Below are 17,804 nucleotides of genomic sequence, written 5' to 3' on the forward strand. Positions count from 1 at the left end.
ACCTTGAAATTGTAAAACTAATTGCTTACCAGTAGTTTTGAGCTGTAGGTCTTTTCCTGCTTGAGAAAGTCATCTCCCGCCCCTTACTGTTACCATCCCAGCTTCCCAGTCAATACATTTAGTTTGACTTATTTCCAAGGAAGAGGTCTTAAGAAAAGGACATTTTTGAGGGAACATTCACTTTTTATGTCATGGGGTGGTGGTGGTGGTGGGGTTATGGCTTCAACAGCATTCTACTACTTCTAGGCCAGTAAGTAACACTTTTTAATACCTTTCACCATCTTATTTGTATAGCTGACAAACATTCACTAGTACCTCATTACTTGTACTTTCAGCCTTTAGAATGAATGGCATAAAAAAAGCACCTCACATTGAGTTTTAGATTATTTAGCAATGAGGATGGATTGGTGAGGGCAGGGAAGAACCAGCCACTTCTTAGTTCTGTGCTTCTATAAAAACATTGTCTTCCTGATTTTATTTTTGTCTATACTTTCTTGCTCCAGTTTTAACACTTAGGGCAGTACCTAATTAGGGCATTTCCCAGAATTGTTCAACAAATACTGAGCACCTACTGTATGCTAGGCATGCCTTTAGGAAAAGTGGTTGTGGTGATGGGAAATAAGAAAAAGCTGTCTTAAGTTGGGCGATTTTTCAGAATTGTACTAAATGCTTCTACCCTGACTGCTTCTTTCTAGTTCATAGGTGGCCTAGATGGGAATACCTCTGTATTAATATAACTTGTAATTTATTGACTATTTGCCCTATGTGAAACCTTGTGATAGGTGATCCATGTGTCCTCTATTGCATTTTTCTGTCAGTTACAATCTTTTATTCTACCTTCAGGATACAAATAATTGCTGAACTTGGAAGCTGTTTTTGATGAGAGGTCATGATTAAGATAACAGTTCCAGGAAAACTGTTGGAGTAAAGAGGATTGGAGGTGGGAATAGTTAATCCTATGGGCCGGAAGTGGTCAGTGACTAAGATTGTGACGAATATCTAGGCTGGGTACTTTGCTCCCATTTTTTTATCTTATCTAGTTGGATTGGTTATTCACTTTTTGGAGGGTGGTTCCCTTTTTCTCTTAAAAGACCTATCACAAATCTAAACTTTTATTGATCTATTCCTTGGTCTGATGGGTGGGATTAGCAAGTTTTAAAAGATGGAGACTAACAGTATTCATTGATTCAATAAATAGTGTGATACTCTGTTAAGGTGTAAAGTGCTCCGATGCCTACAGTTCTGGAGCGAATAAATTATATATATAGATTTTAGAGAGGTAGAAGCATCAGTGGTGAGAGAGAATCATTGATCTTAGGTGACCCTGCTAGCAGTTCTCAGGTTGTGACCCACAGGTTGAGAACCACTGCTGTAGAGCCTAAGACCATCAAAAAACACAGATATTTACATTACGATTTATAACAGTAGCAAAATTACAGTTATGAAATAGCAACGAAAATAATTTTATGGTTGGGGGGTCACCACAACATGAGGAACTGTATTAAAGGGTCGAGGCATTAAAAAGGTTGAGAACCACTGAGCTAGAGGAATATATAGGTGTGCAGATTACTGTAATAAATAGGGTGGCCAAGCCTCATTGAGAGATTGAGATTTGAGCAGACTTGAATGAGATGAGAGTTAGCCAAATAGACTTCTAGAATTCCAAATAGAACAGTTTGAGAAAGGGCCCCAAGGTCTGGGATTGAAGCCGAGCTATTCTAATAGGACACTGGGGCAAGAGGGGAGTGATGAGAGGAGTAGGAGAGAAGGTAGGATAGTTAAACGATGATCATCTAGGGCTTTTTTGGCCTTTATTCTGAGTGAAATAGCCTTACATTGTTTGATTTAAGCAGAGGAGTGTTATGTGATGTGCTTTTTAAAAAATGGCTTTATTGCCATTTTTCACAAATTACACAATTTTTAAGAGTATAATCTGACATATTTTGAGTGTATGACAATCAACCCAGTCAGGATATAGAACATGTTTGTCACCTGTGCTGCTTTGCAGTTAACCCCCTCAGTCCCTGGTCAATTCTTGGTCTTCATCTACCTGTTTATATTCTTTTTTTTTTTTTTTTTAATATATTTTATTGATTTTTAGAGGAAGGGAGAGAGATAGAGAGTTAGAAACATCGATGAGAGAGAGTCATCGATCAGCTGCCTCTTGCACACCCCCCTACTGGGGATATGCCCGCAACCAAGGTACATGCCCTTGACCCGAATCGAACCCGGGACCTTTCAGTCTCCAAGTCGACGCTCTATCCATTGAGCCAAACCGATTTCGGCCCTGTTTATATTCTTGGTATTATATTAGTATCTTGACATAGGTGATTACTATATTCCTTAACACTTATTGATTTCCAGGACATGATCCTCTTGGTTTTCCTACCTTCTCAATTTCCTCTGCTGTTTCATCTCTGACCTTTTTTTTTTTTAATTTAAACATATTTTATTGATTTTTTACAGAGAGGGATAGAGAGTTAGAAACATCGATGTGAGAGAATCATTGATCAGCTGCCTCTTGCACACCCCCTACTGGAGATATGCCCACAACCAAGGTTACATGCCCTTGACCAGAATTGAACCCGGGCCCTTTTGGTCCGCAGGCCAACGCTCTATCACTGAGCCAAACCGGTTTTGGCTCTCTCTGAGCTCTTGATTTTGGAGGCTCCATGGTTCAGATTTTGGTCTCTGGTGATCCTGTGGATTCACATGCCATTTTGTATACAGAATTCCCCAATTTATATCACCAGTTCACATTTCCCAAACTCCAGCCTCATATCCTACTTCCCATTTGATATTTTTGCTTGAATGTATAATATTTCAGACACAACTTGAATAAAATGGAACTTGTCATACACCAACATACACACATACACTAGAGGCCCAATGCATGCAATTCATGCAAGGGGCTCGGCCCTCACGGCCCCAGCTACGTCAGCCAGCTCTAACAGGCCGGCTTCATCTGGGAGGTCTGAAGCCAGTGGTTCTATTTGGTCTAATTAGCATATTAGCTCTATTATATAGACTAGAGGCCTGGTGCATGAAATTTGTGCAAGGTGGTGGTAGTGGGGTTCCCCTCAGCCCACCTGCACTCTCCAGTCCAGGACCCCTTGGGGGATGACTACCGGTTTAGGCCTGATCCCGCAGTCAGACATCCCTCTTGCAGTCCCGGACCACTGGCTCCTAACTGCTCGCCTGCTTGCTTGATCACCCTTAACCACTGTTTATCTATCTGATTGCCCCTAACCGCCTTTGCCTGCCAACCTGAGCGCCCCCCCCTACTGCTGCCTCTACCAGCCTGACCCCCCCTAACTGCTTTCTCCTGTAGGCCTGATGGCCCCTAACTGCCTCTACCTCAGCCCCACCACCTTGGCTCTGTCTGGAAGGTCTCCTGATCTCATTAGTATATTACTCTTATTAATATAGATATTATATTGTGTTCACCATCCCAAGTCGTCTTGGATCACCATTTATTCCACCTCCCCCTTAATCCTGGGTTTCTTGTTTAGACTAAAGATCAGAGTCCATGGACAAGCCTTTAGCCCCTTGTGCTCTGCCTCTTCTTAGCTCTACAAATTTATTCTGCTTTCCTTTGCTCACTGAGCTTCAGCCATACATACTGGACGGACTTTGTGTAGATCTATTGTAGCCACGCCAGGCCCCTCCTCCCTTGGCATTTCACCAGGTGTCCACAGTAGATGTGAGTTTTCAAGGGGGGGGGGGGGGATCTGACACATTTTCAGGGCAATAAAAATGAATCTATGGCTCTATCCTCTTTTCCACGTTCCTCTTCAAGTAGTATCACCAATTCCCTTGGCTTTATTGTCTAGATTACAAAGATTTCTAAATGTGTGTCTCCAGCCCAAAACTTCTCTTCTGCTTAAACAAGCTGTATCTGGCCAAGAGGCCATGAAAGCTTGATACTTGAATCTGCACCCATGGTTCCTTCTAATTTAGAAACCCCCTGATCTGTCCAAACAGGTATTTAGAAGTTTTCTTTGAGGACAGTGCTCGTCAGTAAATGCTACTGGTTGTCAAGAGGAAAGGGTCAAAAGAGAAGAGAAAAACTTGATTATATAAGAAGTGACAGTGAAGACCTCTTACGTAATGTTGTTAGAGACATTGGTTGGGTTTTTTCATGTGCTAGAAACTGGACCTCTGCAATTTTCACATAGTCACCCCACCCCTTCCTTTCATTTCCCTAGGACCTACAATCTCTAGGCCAGTGATGCTCTGAACATCCTGCCCCCACAAAGTTATCCAATCTCAAATCTCAGTAGTACCAAGGCTGTTTTAGGTGATTTTATCAATCCCTCGGCTTTGTATACCATCGGAAGTAATGCTGACCAACATGAGTCATGGCCACACATACTGTGCTGAGAGTAAAATACCCAAGAGATTTGAAGGACATAAAAGTATGTAAAATACTCATTTTAAACATGATAATATGTTGAAATGATGTTTTGGAAATCCTATCTAATAGAGAATATGCTAATTGACCATCACTCTCACAAAGATGGCTGCACCCACAGCTGAGCCAAGTTCCCATAAGGAGCCTTAACGAGCTCTCAGCAGGGACCTGAGGCTATACCCGCCCCGCCCCCTGTGGGGCTTGACAGGGGACCTCAAGCTGCACCCCCCACCCTAGTGTTAGGCTGGGGGAACCTCAGACTGCATCCCCTGTCCCAGTGCCAGGCCAGGACATGAGGCCACGTCCCCTGCAGGGCTTGATAGGGGACCTCAAGGAGCCCTTCATGACCTGGTGCTGGGCTAGGGTCCCTCAGGCTGCCACCCGCCCCAGTGCCAGGCTGGGGGACCTCAGACCACACCCCCCACCTGGCGTGGCTTGACAGGACCTCAGGCCGTGCCCCTCAGCGGGGCTTAACGGGGAACCTCAAGGCCATGCCTCCCACCCAGTGAGGCTTGACAGGATCTCAGGCTGTCCCCCCCACCTGGCAGGGCTTGATGGAGGACCTCAAGGCATGGGCTGGGGGACCTCAGGCCACGCCCCCTCGTCCTGGTGCTGGGCCAGGGGACCTGAGGCTACACCCCCTCCCCATTAGGGCTTGACAAGAGTGGAACTGGCCAGGTCTGGATCTAGCCCATATTGGGGGAGGAAGGGGAAGGGCTGGTAGGGTCTGGGTCTTAAAGAGATTTTGAGGTGCATGTGGGTGGGCGGGAACTTGACTCTGGGTCCCATGGTGTGCCCCAGACTCTGACAGGAGGAAGGTTTTCATATACATTTTACTAATTTTATCTCTGACATTTTTATTATAAAGGGCAAATAGCAATATTAAATTATTTCCTCTAATCCCCTTTTAATGTGCACGAATTTTGTGCTCTGGGTCACTAGTAGTCAAATAAAATACATTATTAAAAAGCATAGTTAATTTCACCTGTTTCTTTTTACTCTGCTAAATTGGCTATTAGAGCTTTTCAAATTACATATGTGGCTTGCATTTGAGGCGACCACTGCTCCGAAGATTTCCTTAATCCAGTGGTCGCCAACCATTCAGACCTCTTGGACCACTTGGCGACTGCTCATCTAAACTGCTGTCCAATACAGTAGCCACTAGCCACATGTGGTTAATTGTAAGATTTAAAAATCAGCTCAGCTTCATTAGCCACTTTTTTAAAAAACATATATTTTATTGATTTTTTTACAGAAAGGAAGAGAAGGATAGAGAGCTAGAAACATCGATGAGAGAGAATCATTGATTAGCTGCCTCTTGCACACCCCCTACTGGGGATGTGCCCGCAACCAAGGTACATGCCCTTGACCGGAATTGAACCCTGGACCTTTCAGTCCGCAGGCCGACGCTCTATCCACTAAGCCAAACCGGTTAGGGCCATTAGCCACATTTCAAGTCCTCAATACCACATGTGGCTAATTATAAAAAAAATTAACTCAGTTTCTCAAGCCACATTTTAAATACTTAGTAACTACAAATAGTAGGACAGCACAGATATAAAACACTTCCAACATTACTGATAGTGTTTTACTGACAGTGTTGATGTAGAACTGTTTTTGCAGAATCCACTGTTAACACAGAGAACTGGAGATTTTGGTGAGGCCAGCAAACCTGTACATATTTCTTTGCTTTGCAGGGTATGTTGCAGATCAATCACAAGGAAATCCCAGTATCTTTGCTTTATTCTCCCTTTTTGTGTACTTCACTACTAGTTGGAATATATGTACTGACAGGTTAACCTCTCTGGATTGTTGTATCCTACCCCCAAAAAGCGGGGGGAAATTTTGCTTCACCTAGGTCAGGATTATTTTCAGTGTAAGGATAAAATATGTGGGGGAAATACTTTGAATTATAGTCACAGGTAATCAAAATTAAATTTTTTTTATTGATGTTTAGAGAGGAAGGGAGAGGGAGGAGAAACATTGATGCCAGAACGGAACATTAATTGGTTGCCACCCGGAGACCCAGCCCATTCCCCATGCATGTGTCCTGACTGGGAATTGAACAAGCAATCTTTTGGTGCACAGGACAGTGCCCAACCAATCAAGCCACAGCAGCCGGGGCAGTCAGAATTTACATGTTAACATCCATATAGGATACAATAAAATTTAAGTAGGGTTGAATCTGTCATTAAAATTATTTATGGGGATCTAAGTAATAGTAATAAAAATGTCTATAAATCTTTTTGTAAAAAATTCTAGAGGACAAATTTCATTGCAGAATGTTGTCAGTGCCAATCATTAATATCCTCGTTTTTCTGCTCAAAATATTATGACATGTTTTCTTTTGACCTATCACAACTATCCATTTTAGCCAAAGTTTAATCCTAGCAGAATATTAACACAATGGAAAGAGAACTCTTAAAATAGTTTGTAAGTGAATTTAAACAAACACACTCTGAAGTCAAATGGAATCAACTTGAAAGGTCCTTGGGGATGCTCTGGCTCATCCTTTTCCCGATGCAGGCCTCTCCCTGTGCAGCTTACTCTGTTCCTGCCGCCCTGGGTGTGCTAGCCTTTAAACTGGAAAGTGTAGCTCTGCTTTTTAGAGAGGAGGAGCATGTTTATCAATGTCTCAAATGCTAGTTAGCTAACTTTTCCCCATCCTCTGCTGAGGCCACATGACTTCACTGAATACTTCTACAATCTAAATTTGAATTCACTTGAATTTTGTAATTTGACCACAACTGCGAAGATGATAATGGTTGTAAATAATATTTCACACAAAGATACTTAAGTGTTAGAAACGTTTATTTGTCAAAATATTTAAAAAAAAAAAAAAAGGGGGGGGGAGTGGAGCAAAACAAGGCTCAATTTCAGCAAATGCTGTACCACGATCACATGTCAGACATAAAAAAAAAAAATCCCCACCCCCACCCCAGTGGTCCTAGCAATTGCAGAAGATTAGCTTCAATGTTAAGTCCAAAGCTAACAGAAGAGGAAAAGGTTGCTTGCCACTAAATGGTCATTTTAAAGGTTAAGGAGATGTTTCAGGTAGACAGGAAGGAGGATTCAACTCCTACGGAAAGCAAGGTAAGAGGGTTCCACTGTACAGGAAAAGGGGTGCCAGCATAATCCTTACCTAAGGCTGCTCAGAGGCTGGGAATATAAGGAATAGAATGAAAGGCTATAGACCCTTATATTAGGAAAAAAGAAAAGTCAACTTAGAAGAATTAAATTAAGAAAGAAAACATAGTTGGTCACAAACTCCTTTGTTTACTGAAACATGAAGCAATGGAAACATCCCGGCAAAGGGGACCGCGCGAAGCAAGTTCTCTTATATGACCGCAGCCCGAGGGTTCATCCACAATTATCCTACCTGAAAGAGAGCACAACACAAGAGGCTTACACACTGCCTGGAGAGCAGCTTGGCTCCGAGTACAAGGGCCCTGGTCCTGTCCTGCATTCCAGGGGGAAAAGAACAAAGAACAAAACAAAACAAAACCGAGTCAGACTGGATCAAACTTATCCCATGTAATTACCCAGGACTCATGATCGTGACTACGTATAGGAATCTACTTATAGCTATAATAGAACTAGAAGCAACCTATCTGGAAGACTGCTGTGTTGATAAACACATATTTCTCATTTTCTTACCTATTTTTTAGGCAAGACAACTTCGTTGATACAAAGCTATTCTCACTATACCAAAGGGCATACAGACTACCAAGAACTGTAATTTAATTTTTGGGTCCAGGAAAAGCAGAAGATGCTAAGATCTCAAATATGGCCAACTGCTCTATTCTAAATTTGTTTCATCTTAATTTTTCACAGTAAATATAATAAGTATCAAGGAGTGTTTATTTACCCTCTAACATGCCTACAGGTCAGTCATAGATTTAGAACCATAATTCTAGTAGTTCCCCTAATTGACCACATCTCCCTTATCAAAAGAAGAAATCCTAAAATTCTCTAATTCTTCCACTGATGATGGAAGCTCCAGACACCAATGGCTGGGGGGAAAAAAAAGTTAACTCACACCAAGCTCCTCTACTTATTACAGACAAAGGGCCAAATCTTGGTCTTGATCTGTGCCAATGGACTTCAAAAGCTGTGACGTTCTTGAATCAGTTCTGCTAGAGTGAAACCCGAAATTGGATCCCCAACAGTTCTGGAGTATTTCATCCTGGCAGCCTCATTACCATCAGGCTCCTGGGACTGCAACCAACTCAGGGTTATTCAGTCCATTTGAGGTTCACACCTGGAAGGTAAGTTTCTTTAAAAGTCATCGTTAAAAAGAGGTTAGTTGAACAACCACTGTTTGCACTCAAAATTCACTTTAAAATACTATATACTAACTTAATATTTAACTTTGAAACATTCAAGAGAAGTTATCTGATGGATAATATCACCTTATTTTAGAGGCATATTCCATTTCATGGCAGATTCAGCTGTATTAAAAGTAAAAGTAATGGCAAATTACACAAGTTGTAAGGTTATCAACTTCATGTACATGAACACACGACTGGACAGTGGTCTCAGGAGATCCCAGTCTTGTCCTGGTCTCATGGTCATAAGTTCCTGCCAAATTTGCTTCTCACTATGAAAAAGGGCAGTTCCTACTGCTTTGTTTTTTTCTAAGTATCTACCAAAGGGATAAGTTAGGTACCCTGAAAACTCATGGTAACTAAGTTTAACTTTGCTACTAGGCCTCCCATTCAAGTGATTCTCAATTTCAAGGTACAAGGAAAACCAGGAGAATAAAAAGTCGTCGTGATACCATTTCTGCTTGAAGAGATGTATCCATCTTATTACTCTTGCCCTTCTAACGTCTTTGCATACATTTTCTGAAGTAGGAAACATTAAATTCCCAGGGTCACCAGTGGGATTTTATACACATCCAAAATTACCCAGTTATCTAGTTCCTTAAATATTCTCAAACCAAACCAAACTTGCTGGGGAAAAAGGGACACATCAGGCTGTATATGAAAGTATCACTGACTATGCAGAGATACGGCTTATGATCCTATGTACAATGAGATGTTCCAGATCAGTGTTCCAGATCAGGGGTCGCCAACAGGTGGTCCATGAGGTCCGAAAGTTTGGCAACCACTGGTTTAAGGAAACCTTAAGGAAACATTTGGAGCAGAGGTCGCCAACTGGTGGTCCACAAAGGTTGGTGACCGCTGCTCTAGATTACTAATAAGGGACTGCATGGGACAGTGGCATCAAAACATTCCGATTTCAAGCAAGTGTCTTATAACTAAACACCGAAAATTTATAAACTGTATTTGGCTTATAGCTATATATTAGAAAAGGTTCCTCTGATAAAGCTTAATGACTCAAGTAGATTTTTATTAGCCAATTGGAAGTCTAAAGTTATAGTTAAAATTCTCACTGTGACATGCATTATTAACTCCTGAACCTGTACTCCTAAGTTTACACCAGTGACTTTAGTGGAAAGATAATGGGTTTAGGAGTCAGCCAGGCCTGAGTTTGAATTCTGGCTCTACTCAATTATCAGATGACTCCAGGCAAAGTACTTAACCTGAGGCTTAGCTCCCTTCTCTCTACAACAGAACATACCTTAAAGGCTTATTGTATAGGTTAAATTATATGATATATACAGAGGGCACTTAATAAATGTTAGTTCTCTTAACTATTTCTGTAACCCAGATTAGCTTACACTTAACACAGTATTCTCACTAACTCAGTTTCTTCTCTCAGAAGGAACAAGATAGTTGGAGTCAAAACACTAAAACCTCAACAGGCCACATGAACCTCTGGCTTAAGCTAAAGAAATATTTAAGCAAGTAATTTATACCTTTAGGATACTAATGTCCTGATAGCAAACAGGTGGCTTTACCTTCCCCTCTAAAGCATGGGTCTCTTTCAAGGGAATTAAATGGAATCTTTTAACCACACCCGCCCCACTCTCACCTCCAGTTTTTAAAAGGCTGAGTACCGCGCTCGGTCCATATACTGCTCCCGCTCATACCGGGCCATGTCATACAGGGAATTCCGTGCAGCCGCCGAAGCCTGAGACAGCTCACTGTCTGGCCCATAGCCGTAGCCCTCTCCCACTGCGGGGAGCACAGCTGCAGCACGACGAATGGGGCTCCTGTCCCTTCCGTAATAGGAAGAAGCGGGGGCCGCGGCAGCAGCCATAGCAGCTGAGGTGGCAGCAGCACCGGAGTTCGGCAGCAGGTGTCTGTCGTAGGGATCAACAGAAGTGGAGTTGAGGTGACTGGTCACAGCTGTGTTCTGGACTTGAGGCAGATGGGACATGGTCTGGTCTGCGTAGTTGTATGCAGAAGCTGCTGCTGCTGCCGCCACTGCCTCATAAGAGCGGACCCGGTAACGCTTGTAGTAGTCCAGCGCTCCATAGGCATCGTTGTAATACATGGACTCCCCATAGCCCATGGTGTAAGGCGTGCGCACGGCTCCGTACTGTTCGTTATACTGCTCAGTCAAGTCTGCTACTCGGCCCGTACGATCTATCGGACACTCTTTGGACCAGTGCCCCTCCTTCCCACACCGATAGCAGCCGCTCTGGTCTCCCATCCCGGGCGCAGTCCGAAGGCGGCTTGTAGACAATTGCACATGCATTCTTTTGCCTTGAGAAAATAGATACAAGATTTATTATAACTCACTGAGAAGTCTTTATCCTCCCCAAAATGAAAGTAAACTAGTTGGCACTAAACACACATACATACACACACTCCTGAGATTCTGTTTCAGCGACCCCTCCAAAAGCAGTTAAAGTTTAAATATAGATAAGAGCTAGAAAATTTGGGTCCTCAGAGACCAGAAACTCTTTCTACTTACACTAGGTAGACCGAATTCCATCTTACTTCTGTCTCCATTACTACCCCCCTACCCCTCAATACAGAAATGGAAAGTTTCCACTTTTCACTGCTAAGACTGGGATTTTATTTATTTTAAATGCGACTATGAGATTGTAGCAATTCAAAACCTACCAATTCTTCCAAATCAAATATCCAACACAACCTCAGTGATGCCAGATTTGGAAAGGATCTTACCAACCTCTCCCTGATTCACGCCACATTAGGTCTGACAGTTACTGCGGCTTAAAGACCACAGCCAACTTCGTCCATCTTGTTTCCTCCAGCCATTACTGCAGGTGTCTCAGAAGGCCATGTTGGTTATACAAATCATACCTGGTTCATCGTATACTTTTTAAGTTATAAAACTTCAGATTTCAACCCCACCCCACTTTTTCAGCATGCCTACTGTGGAAAAGAATACTATTTGACCAAGGTCTCTCAACAGCAAAATGAGATCTTGAAGCAGTACTGGTTTCTTAGGGATGTTGTGCTCCCATGTAATGAATAATTAACATTTCATCCTACATGGCGTTTACAGTTCTTTAGAGAGGATGATCTACTTGTCAGAAAAATGCAGCATTTGTCTAAAGTCCTCTGGGCACCCATACAAACAAGCCACATTCAGGGAATGACCAGCACTAAGGAGCAGCTAAGAGAAGAAACAGTTTTTGCCCTAGGTTTGTGTACCCTCAAGCCCAGGCACCTTTACTGGTGAAAGCACCCAAGGTCTTTAAAGCAGTTTGAGAAAACGGGTATTTGGGGCAGTATTTAGTCTCAAACTGCCTAAGACTCTGGAGATCAAGTCAATGCTTTTCAGATGACAGCCAAAACACAGCCAGTACAGACATCACTCTTAAGGGCTGCTCAGAACAAACGTCCCCCCTCCACGTCAGCGAGTTGCTCTCTCTTTGACAGACCTTGTTCTGGATGCAGTTATGCGATAGGCCGCGTGCTCCACCATCCTGTTGGAAACAGCCCGATTCAGGACGGCAGCCAGAACAGCGCCATGCACTGACCCTGAGGGGAGCGGGTTAGTGCAGTAACATCACTTTAGTCACACTCGGTTCTGCCCAATGTAAGTCCTACCACCCCAGTTTCTAGCAGTTGCTGCCTCCAACTTAAACCCTTTCTTTAGCAGAAATAAAGGTGCTCCGATTTTTACTTCCAAGTGCTAGCTGGGCAGTATCCACCATCTAGTATCCACCATCTCCATTGATCCAGTCAACAGAAATCAAATAGCAATAATTCTCTGAAAGCAGCATTTAGCCATCCCACTGTTTTCAGAGATTTGAATATTCTTAGAAGGGCCACATGCTAACTATGCAAAGAACAAAAACACATAGACTTTTTGCTCCAATTCATATAGAAAGTGTAGGATTCACTATAATTGAGACTGGAAGGTTACAAATTGTCTTTCAACCTTGCAAGGTGACATTAATCTGTGTGACAGATACGAACTGTGCTCCAATTGTGAAGTCAGAGTAACCATGCCAATCTAAAAATCAGTCAATCCAGGAAACTTAGAAATACATTTTTAAGGAAAAAACTGCAATTTAACTTGCTCTTTTATAGATTTTGGGTGCTTTTCTCTCTCTCTCTCTCTCTCTGAGAAACAAAAAACAATGATTTTTCCTTGATGTTTCTGTTAATTCATCCAGTCTTTACCCCTGCTTTAGGAACTTGTAAAGATCTAAAGATTGGAACCTTTAAGTTTATACACATCTGTGGCAAAAGCTACTTCTAGTAGTAACTGAAAAGGATGTAGGTTATTTTTACTTATTTATTTACATTTTTACCTAGAACTAAAAGATACATAATAGGATAGTTTTTTCCCCTAGCACCATCTTCCCAAAGATTGTAACTATGCTTTTAATTTAAACCCCCTAAAGTTTTTATAATAATTGAAAAAATATTTTGCTTCTCTATTATCTTAAGGAACCAGAGCAAATAAAACTGAAAGAAAAGTAAATTTTACCAACACCCAACACTTGGAAAACGTAAAGATTTCCTGAGACCTTCAAAAGTTACTGAAATGCACCCTGGCTGTTTTGCTCAGTGGATAGAGCACCTGCGGACTGAAGGGTCCCAGGTTTGATTCCGGTCAAGGGCACATGCCCAGGTTGCAGGCTTGATCCCTGGTGGGGAGCGTGTCAGAGGCAGCCATTGATGTTTCTCTCATCATCGATGTTTCTATCTCTCCCTTCCTCTCTGAAATAAAAATATATACATATACATATATATACATATATACATATACATATATATATATATAAAAGTTACTGAAATGCACTGCCAACATTTTCCAGAAAACTAGCCCAATAAAAGTTTTTTTTTTTTTTTTTTTTCTGAATTCTAGAACAGAAAGGAGTATTAAAAGCTGAGATGGGCAACCTGTGATCCTAATTGCTGAACTCCTATCATTGCCAGGATCCAGAGGCTGGGATGTAGCTGACACACAATAGCACTTCAGTGTAATGCTTGTTTACATATTAGGGAGAAAACAAGACACCTGACTCTTACATAGTACCACTGTGGCTGCCTGAGCGGTTACTTGGGAAGGCTGCTTTAAGGTTTTCCAATGCAAGCTGTTTGCTAACTCACTAGGGGTGCATTCACTGCTGCTGCGGAGAGGAACAGATCCTGAAAGACATACACTCAGATTCTGCTGCTTCCTTTTAGAAGTCAGGTCAGAAGCCTAAATGGCAGCCATTAACATATAAAGGTTCAATTGATGCCTAAAGTGGTAAACACCTGCAAAGGATTTATCAAAAAATGTGATAAATTGGTATCTAGATTGTATTTTCTGTAAAACTGCAACTTACTATCCAACTAGAGGCCTGATGCACAAAATTTGTGCAATGGGCTTGGCCCTCACAGCCCTGGCTTCCTCTGGAAGGTTGTCCGGAAGGAAGTCCGTCTAATTAGCGTATTATGCTTTTATTATTATAGATGCTAAACTTTCTCTTGTCATGGAGGGGGATAAAGGTGGTTATAAAAATGCCTATGTATGTAACTCAGAGTACTTCCTCCAGAGGGGTCAGGCTAAGAACATGAAAACCAAATAAAGGATCTTTGTAAAAACATTGTAAAAAATCTTATGAATCGTGTGTAGTCAGATATCTACTACTTAAAATAATTAAACCTGCTTTATTAAAACACACGTCCCTTCCTCACTGGCTGTGGCCAGAGCTTTTGCTGCACTCTCTGTAATCTATTTTGCAAACTTTCTTACCCTTTTCTGGTCAACTTTTCCTCTTCCACTTCTTTTCTGTTTTCTAGGGTTAGCAGAGGGCCCTTAAGTACTTCTTAACAACTCTTACTGGCACTCAGACAAAAAATTGTTAATCTATGACCCTGAGAAGTGGCTGTAAATGTGGTTCAAGATGACACTATCAACAAAAACCTTGTAGAACAGTGCTGTCCAATGGAACTTTCTATGATGATGGAAGTGTTCCATATCTGCACTAATACAGTAGCCACTCACCTCGTGTGCCTTCTGGGTGCAATACAATTGAGAAACTGAATTTTAAATTTCATTTAATTTCAATTTAATAGCTATCTGTGGACAGTACAGTTCTAGAGCCATCAGATGACCCCCTATGTATTAATGACAAGTTATGTACCTTTATGATTGGTATAAATAATATACCACTTACTAGAATATCTTATGGGATCTCCTCAGAAGCAGGACCTTCATTCCCATTCAATCTAATTATTTTAGAATTTTTTACCTTTAGGATTAAATAATAGATGGGGCAGAATACAGATATTCCCCGACTTACAGTGGTCTGATTTTATGATGGTGTGAAAGCATATTTATTAGAAACCATATTTTGAATTCTGATCTTTTCCCAGGCTATCGATATGTGGTATGCTACTCTCATGATGCTGGGCAGTGGGCCCAGCCACAGCTGCTTCAGCCAGCAGATAACAAGGGCAAACAAATGATGCTCTATCGCAGTGGTCGACAAACCAAGGCTCGAGAGCCACATGTGGCTCGCAAGCCGCAGTTTGCCGACTACTGCTCTATGGTATAGTATTAAATGTATTTTCAACTGAACGATACTTTCAACTTGCGATGGGTTTATTGGGACATAAGCTGTGGAGAATCTGCAGTTTGTGATTTCTGGCTCTGCTGGAGCTGAACAAATATTCCCCCCAAATCCAGATTCCCCACCCCCCAAATTGCCCACCACAACCCATCACGCATGGTAGTAAAGAGTATCAATTCGCTGAAACCGGTTTGGCTCAGTGGATAGAGCGTCGGCCTGCGGACTGAAGGGTCCTGGGTTCGATTCCGGTCAAGGGCATGTACCTTGCTTGCGGGCACATCTCTCATCGATGTTTCTAACTCTCTAACTCTCTCCCTTCCTCTCTGTAAAAAATCAATTAAAATATATACTTTTAAAAAAAGTATCAATTCTACACATTTGACCTCTCAAACATAAGGCTTCCTGGCCATGACAAAAGCCACAGACTTAAACTCCCAACAGCATTGAAATGAGTGAAGCCTGAAGGGTAAAGTAACCCGGAGTTTGTGATTCTATGGGGTTGTCGACAATCTGAAAAGGATTTGGCAAATCTCAAGAACGGTAAACATACAATCTTCCTATTATTCCCAGCTAAAATAGAACGGAAGGGACCACCCTGCCAGCCCCAGGGTCCTGTGTTCTGGCCTGTCTTGCCCTAGACCCCACTCAGTTCTGCCACCAAGACCCCAGAGCAGTTCACCTTGAAACTCTGTGTTGTCAAGGCCCCTGATGGCCTCGACCGCGTCCTCGGCCCGCTCCATGTGGACGAAGGCGTAATCTTTCACGATGTCACATTCGATGACCGGGCCGTACTCCTCAAACTTGGCCCGCAGCTCCTGGTTGGTACAAGTGGGGCTGATATTGCCCACGTGTAACTTGGTGGAGGTTTTGCTCTTGTTCTTGCTGGCCTCCACGTTGATGTTCACCCCGTGCAGCTTGTAGTGGTGCAGGTTGCGGATGGCATCTTCGGCCGCCGTCTTGTCCTCTATGTGCACGAAGCCGTAGTTCTTAATGATGTCACATTCCAGCACCTTCCCGTACTGCTCGAAGAGCGAGCGGATCTCCTGCTCGGTGGCCTCCCGGGGCAGGTTTCCGATGAACAGCTTCACCATCCTGACGAGAGCCTGAGAGAGAAGAAACAGAATTCCCTCAAGTTAGGGGTCCCGCGGGCAATCTCGGCGCGTTGCCTCTGGTTAAACCCTCCGCATAAGTTCTTGGTGCCCGGCAGAGCCGTTATTTTTCCATAGGAGAAGGGTGTTCTCGGGGAGCAGTGAGAGCCGTGGGGCACCGGCAGGAGGTCGGGTCAGTAAGCATCGCGCTCCCCATCACCTCTGTGAAAGGAGCACGAAGTGACAGCTTTCGCCGTCCCACGTCTTCACACACTCTCTGGGGCAGGAAAGAAGCGCTCAGCCGGGGGCAAGGGGCACGTTTCTGAGTGTCCGCGGTCGCGCGGTTTTGGAGGGAAATCTGTGCACCTCTCCTCCCTCAGGCTTCACCTTTAAAGATTCTCTCAAAAGAAGGCCCCTTGGGTCCCCACCCAGGACACCCCCCTATTCCTTCCCCGCGACCCCCCAGGGGCCCCACCTGCGGCTCCGAGGTCCCAACAAAGGCTCGCCCCGACCCCTGCCCCGCCTCCTCCCGTTGTCTCCCCGGACCTCCCCCGAGAAGCCCCAGCCCGGCCGTCTCCGGCCGCCGAGGCCCAGCCCGGGCCGCCCAGCCCGCCTCGGGCTCCCCACACCCCCCAGGGCGCCCCTCTTACCTCCGGGGGGCGGCGGCGGCGGCGGCGGCGCCCGCGTCAGAGAGAACCCCACAAAATGGCGAAGGCCGCTCGAGCCTCCGCGCGACCCGGCCCTTCCCCGCGCGCCAGCTCACGCACGCGCGAGTGCGCGCTCCCGTCCCCTCCCCCTCGCGGGAGCCGGGCGACCAATCCCGCGGCCGCATGTAAATCACTGCCCCTGGCTCAGCTCCCGGCGACCCCGGCACGGGGCGGGGCCAGCTGGTGACGGCGCGGCGGAGAGAGGTCAGCCCGCCCCCGGCCCCAGCCCGCCAATCAGCGCTCCGGACGCGGGGGTCGGGCTCGGCGTCAGAAAGGCGCGGACGCACACACTGCCCCGTGAGCTCAGAAAGCCGGGGTCACTGCCGTCACAATGGGGGTGCTGCCCGCGCCTGCCGAAGCGGGGGCGGGGGGCGGGGGACGGCAGCTGATGACAAAGGGTCGCCTCGCTGGGTCCCCTAAAAGGGTTGCCAGCTTGGTACAACATTTTAGAAATACACATTCTGAGAAAATCTAGTTATTTTTTCGTAAAGCTTTACACATAATTAAGAACTTTTCATTACAAGCATGTTGTTCATTGATGACGAAGTAGAACCAAAGACAGCACAGCTGGGAGAGGTCTAGGAGGCGTTCTATGGGGGCTCCCCTGGGTCTTGTTCCGTTTGCTTATGTATACCAGCAGACGTGGCTGGTTCCCTGTGTGTCCCTCACAGGCCGCCTCTGTGGTGAGCACACCA

General features: G+C 44.2%; 1 protein-coding gene across 6 annotated transcripts; it reads right to left on the minus strand.

Moving 5' to 3' along the window:
* Positions 1 to 7,207: 7,207 nt before the first annotated feature.
* Positions 7,208 to 17,246, minus strand: LOC311628161 (RNA-binding protein 4B). 6 transcript variants are annotated; one of them, XR_014795971.1, is made up of 5 exons: positions 17,053 to 17,246; positions 15,994 to 16,417; positions 10,355 to 11,031; positions 8,454 to 8,675; positions 7,208 to 7,793 (listed from the first exon to the last, which is right to left on the minus strand). XR_014795971.1 is itself a non-coding variant. In XM_084895099.1 (4 exons), exons 2-3 carry the CDS (start codon positions 16,403 to 16,405, stop codon positions 10,364 to 10,366), a joined length of 1,080 nt encoding a protein of 359 aa, XP_084751225.1. In that variant the 5' UTR covers positions 16,406 to 16,417; positions 17,053 to 17,246; the 3' UTR covers positions 7,208 to 8,675; positions 10,355 to 10,363. The 6 variants fall into 6 exon arrangements, 3 of the variants coding, with proteins under 3 accessions (XP_084751225.1, XP_084751226.1, XP_084751227.1); XR_014795972.1 differs by having other exon boundaries at positions 8,454 to 11,031; XR_014795973.1 differs by having other exon boundaries at positions 7,208 to 7,874; positions 8,454 to 11,031.
* Between the last annotated feature and the right edge of the window lie 558 nt (positions 17,247 to 17,804).

The sequence above is a fragment of the Pipistrellus hanaki genome (assembly GCF_964339955.1).
Source record: "Pipistrellus hanaki genome assembly, chromosome: 9".
In the NCBI taxonomy this organism is placed as follows: domain Eukaryota; kingdom Metazoa; phylum Chordata; class Mammalia; order Chiroptera; family Vespertilionidae; genus Pipistrellus; species Pipistrellus hanaki.

Bases quoted from the DNA above. Each gene is read 5' to 3' on its own strand.
- LOC311628161 (XM_084895099.1), bottom strand. From the start codon at position 16,405: ATGGTGAAGCTGTTCATCGGAAACCTGCCCCGGGAGGCCACCGAGCAG. The intron at 11,032-15,993 runs GTGAACTGCTCT...TATTTTCTCAAG, and splicing joins TGACAACACAGAGTTTCAAG to GCAAAAGAATGCATGTGCAA.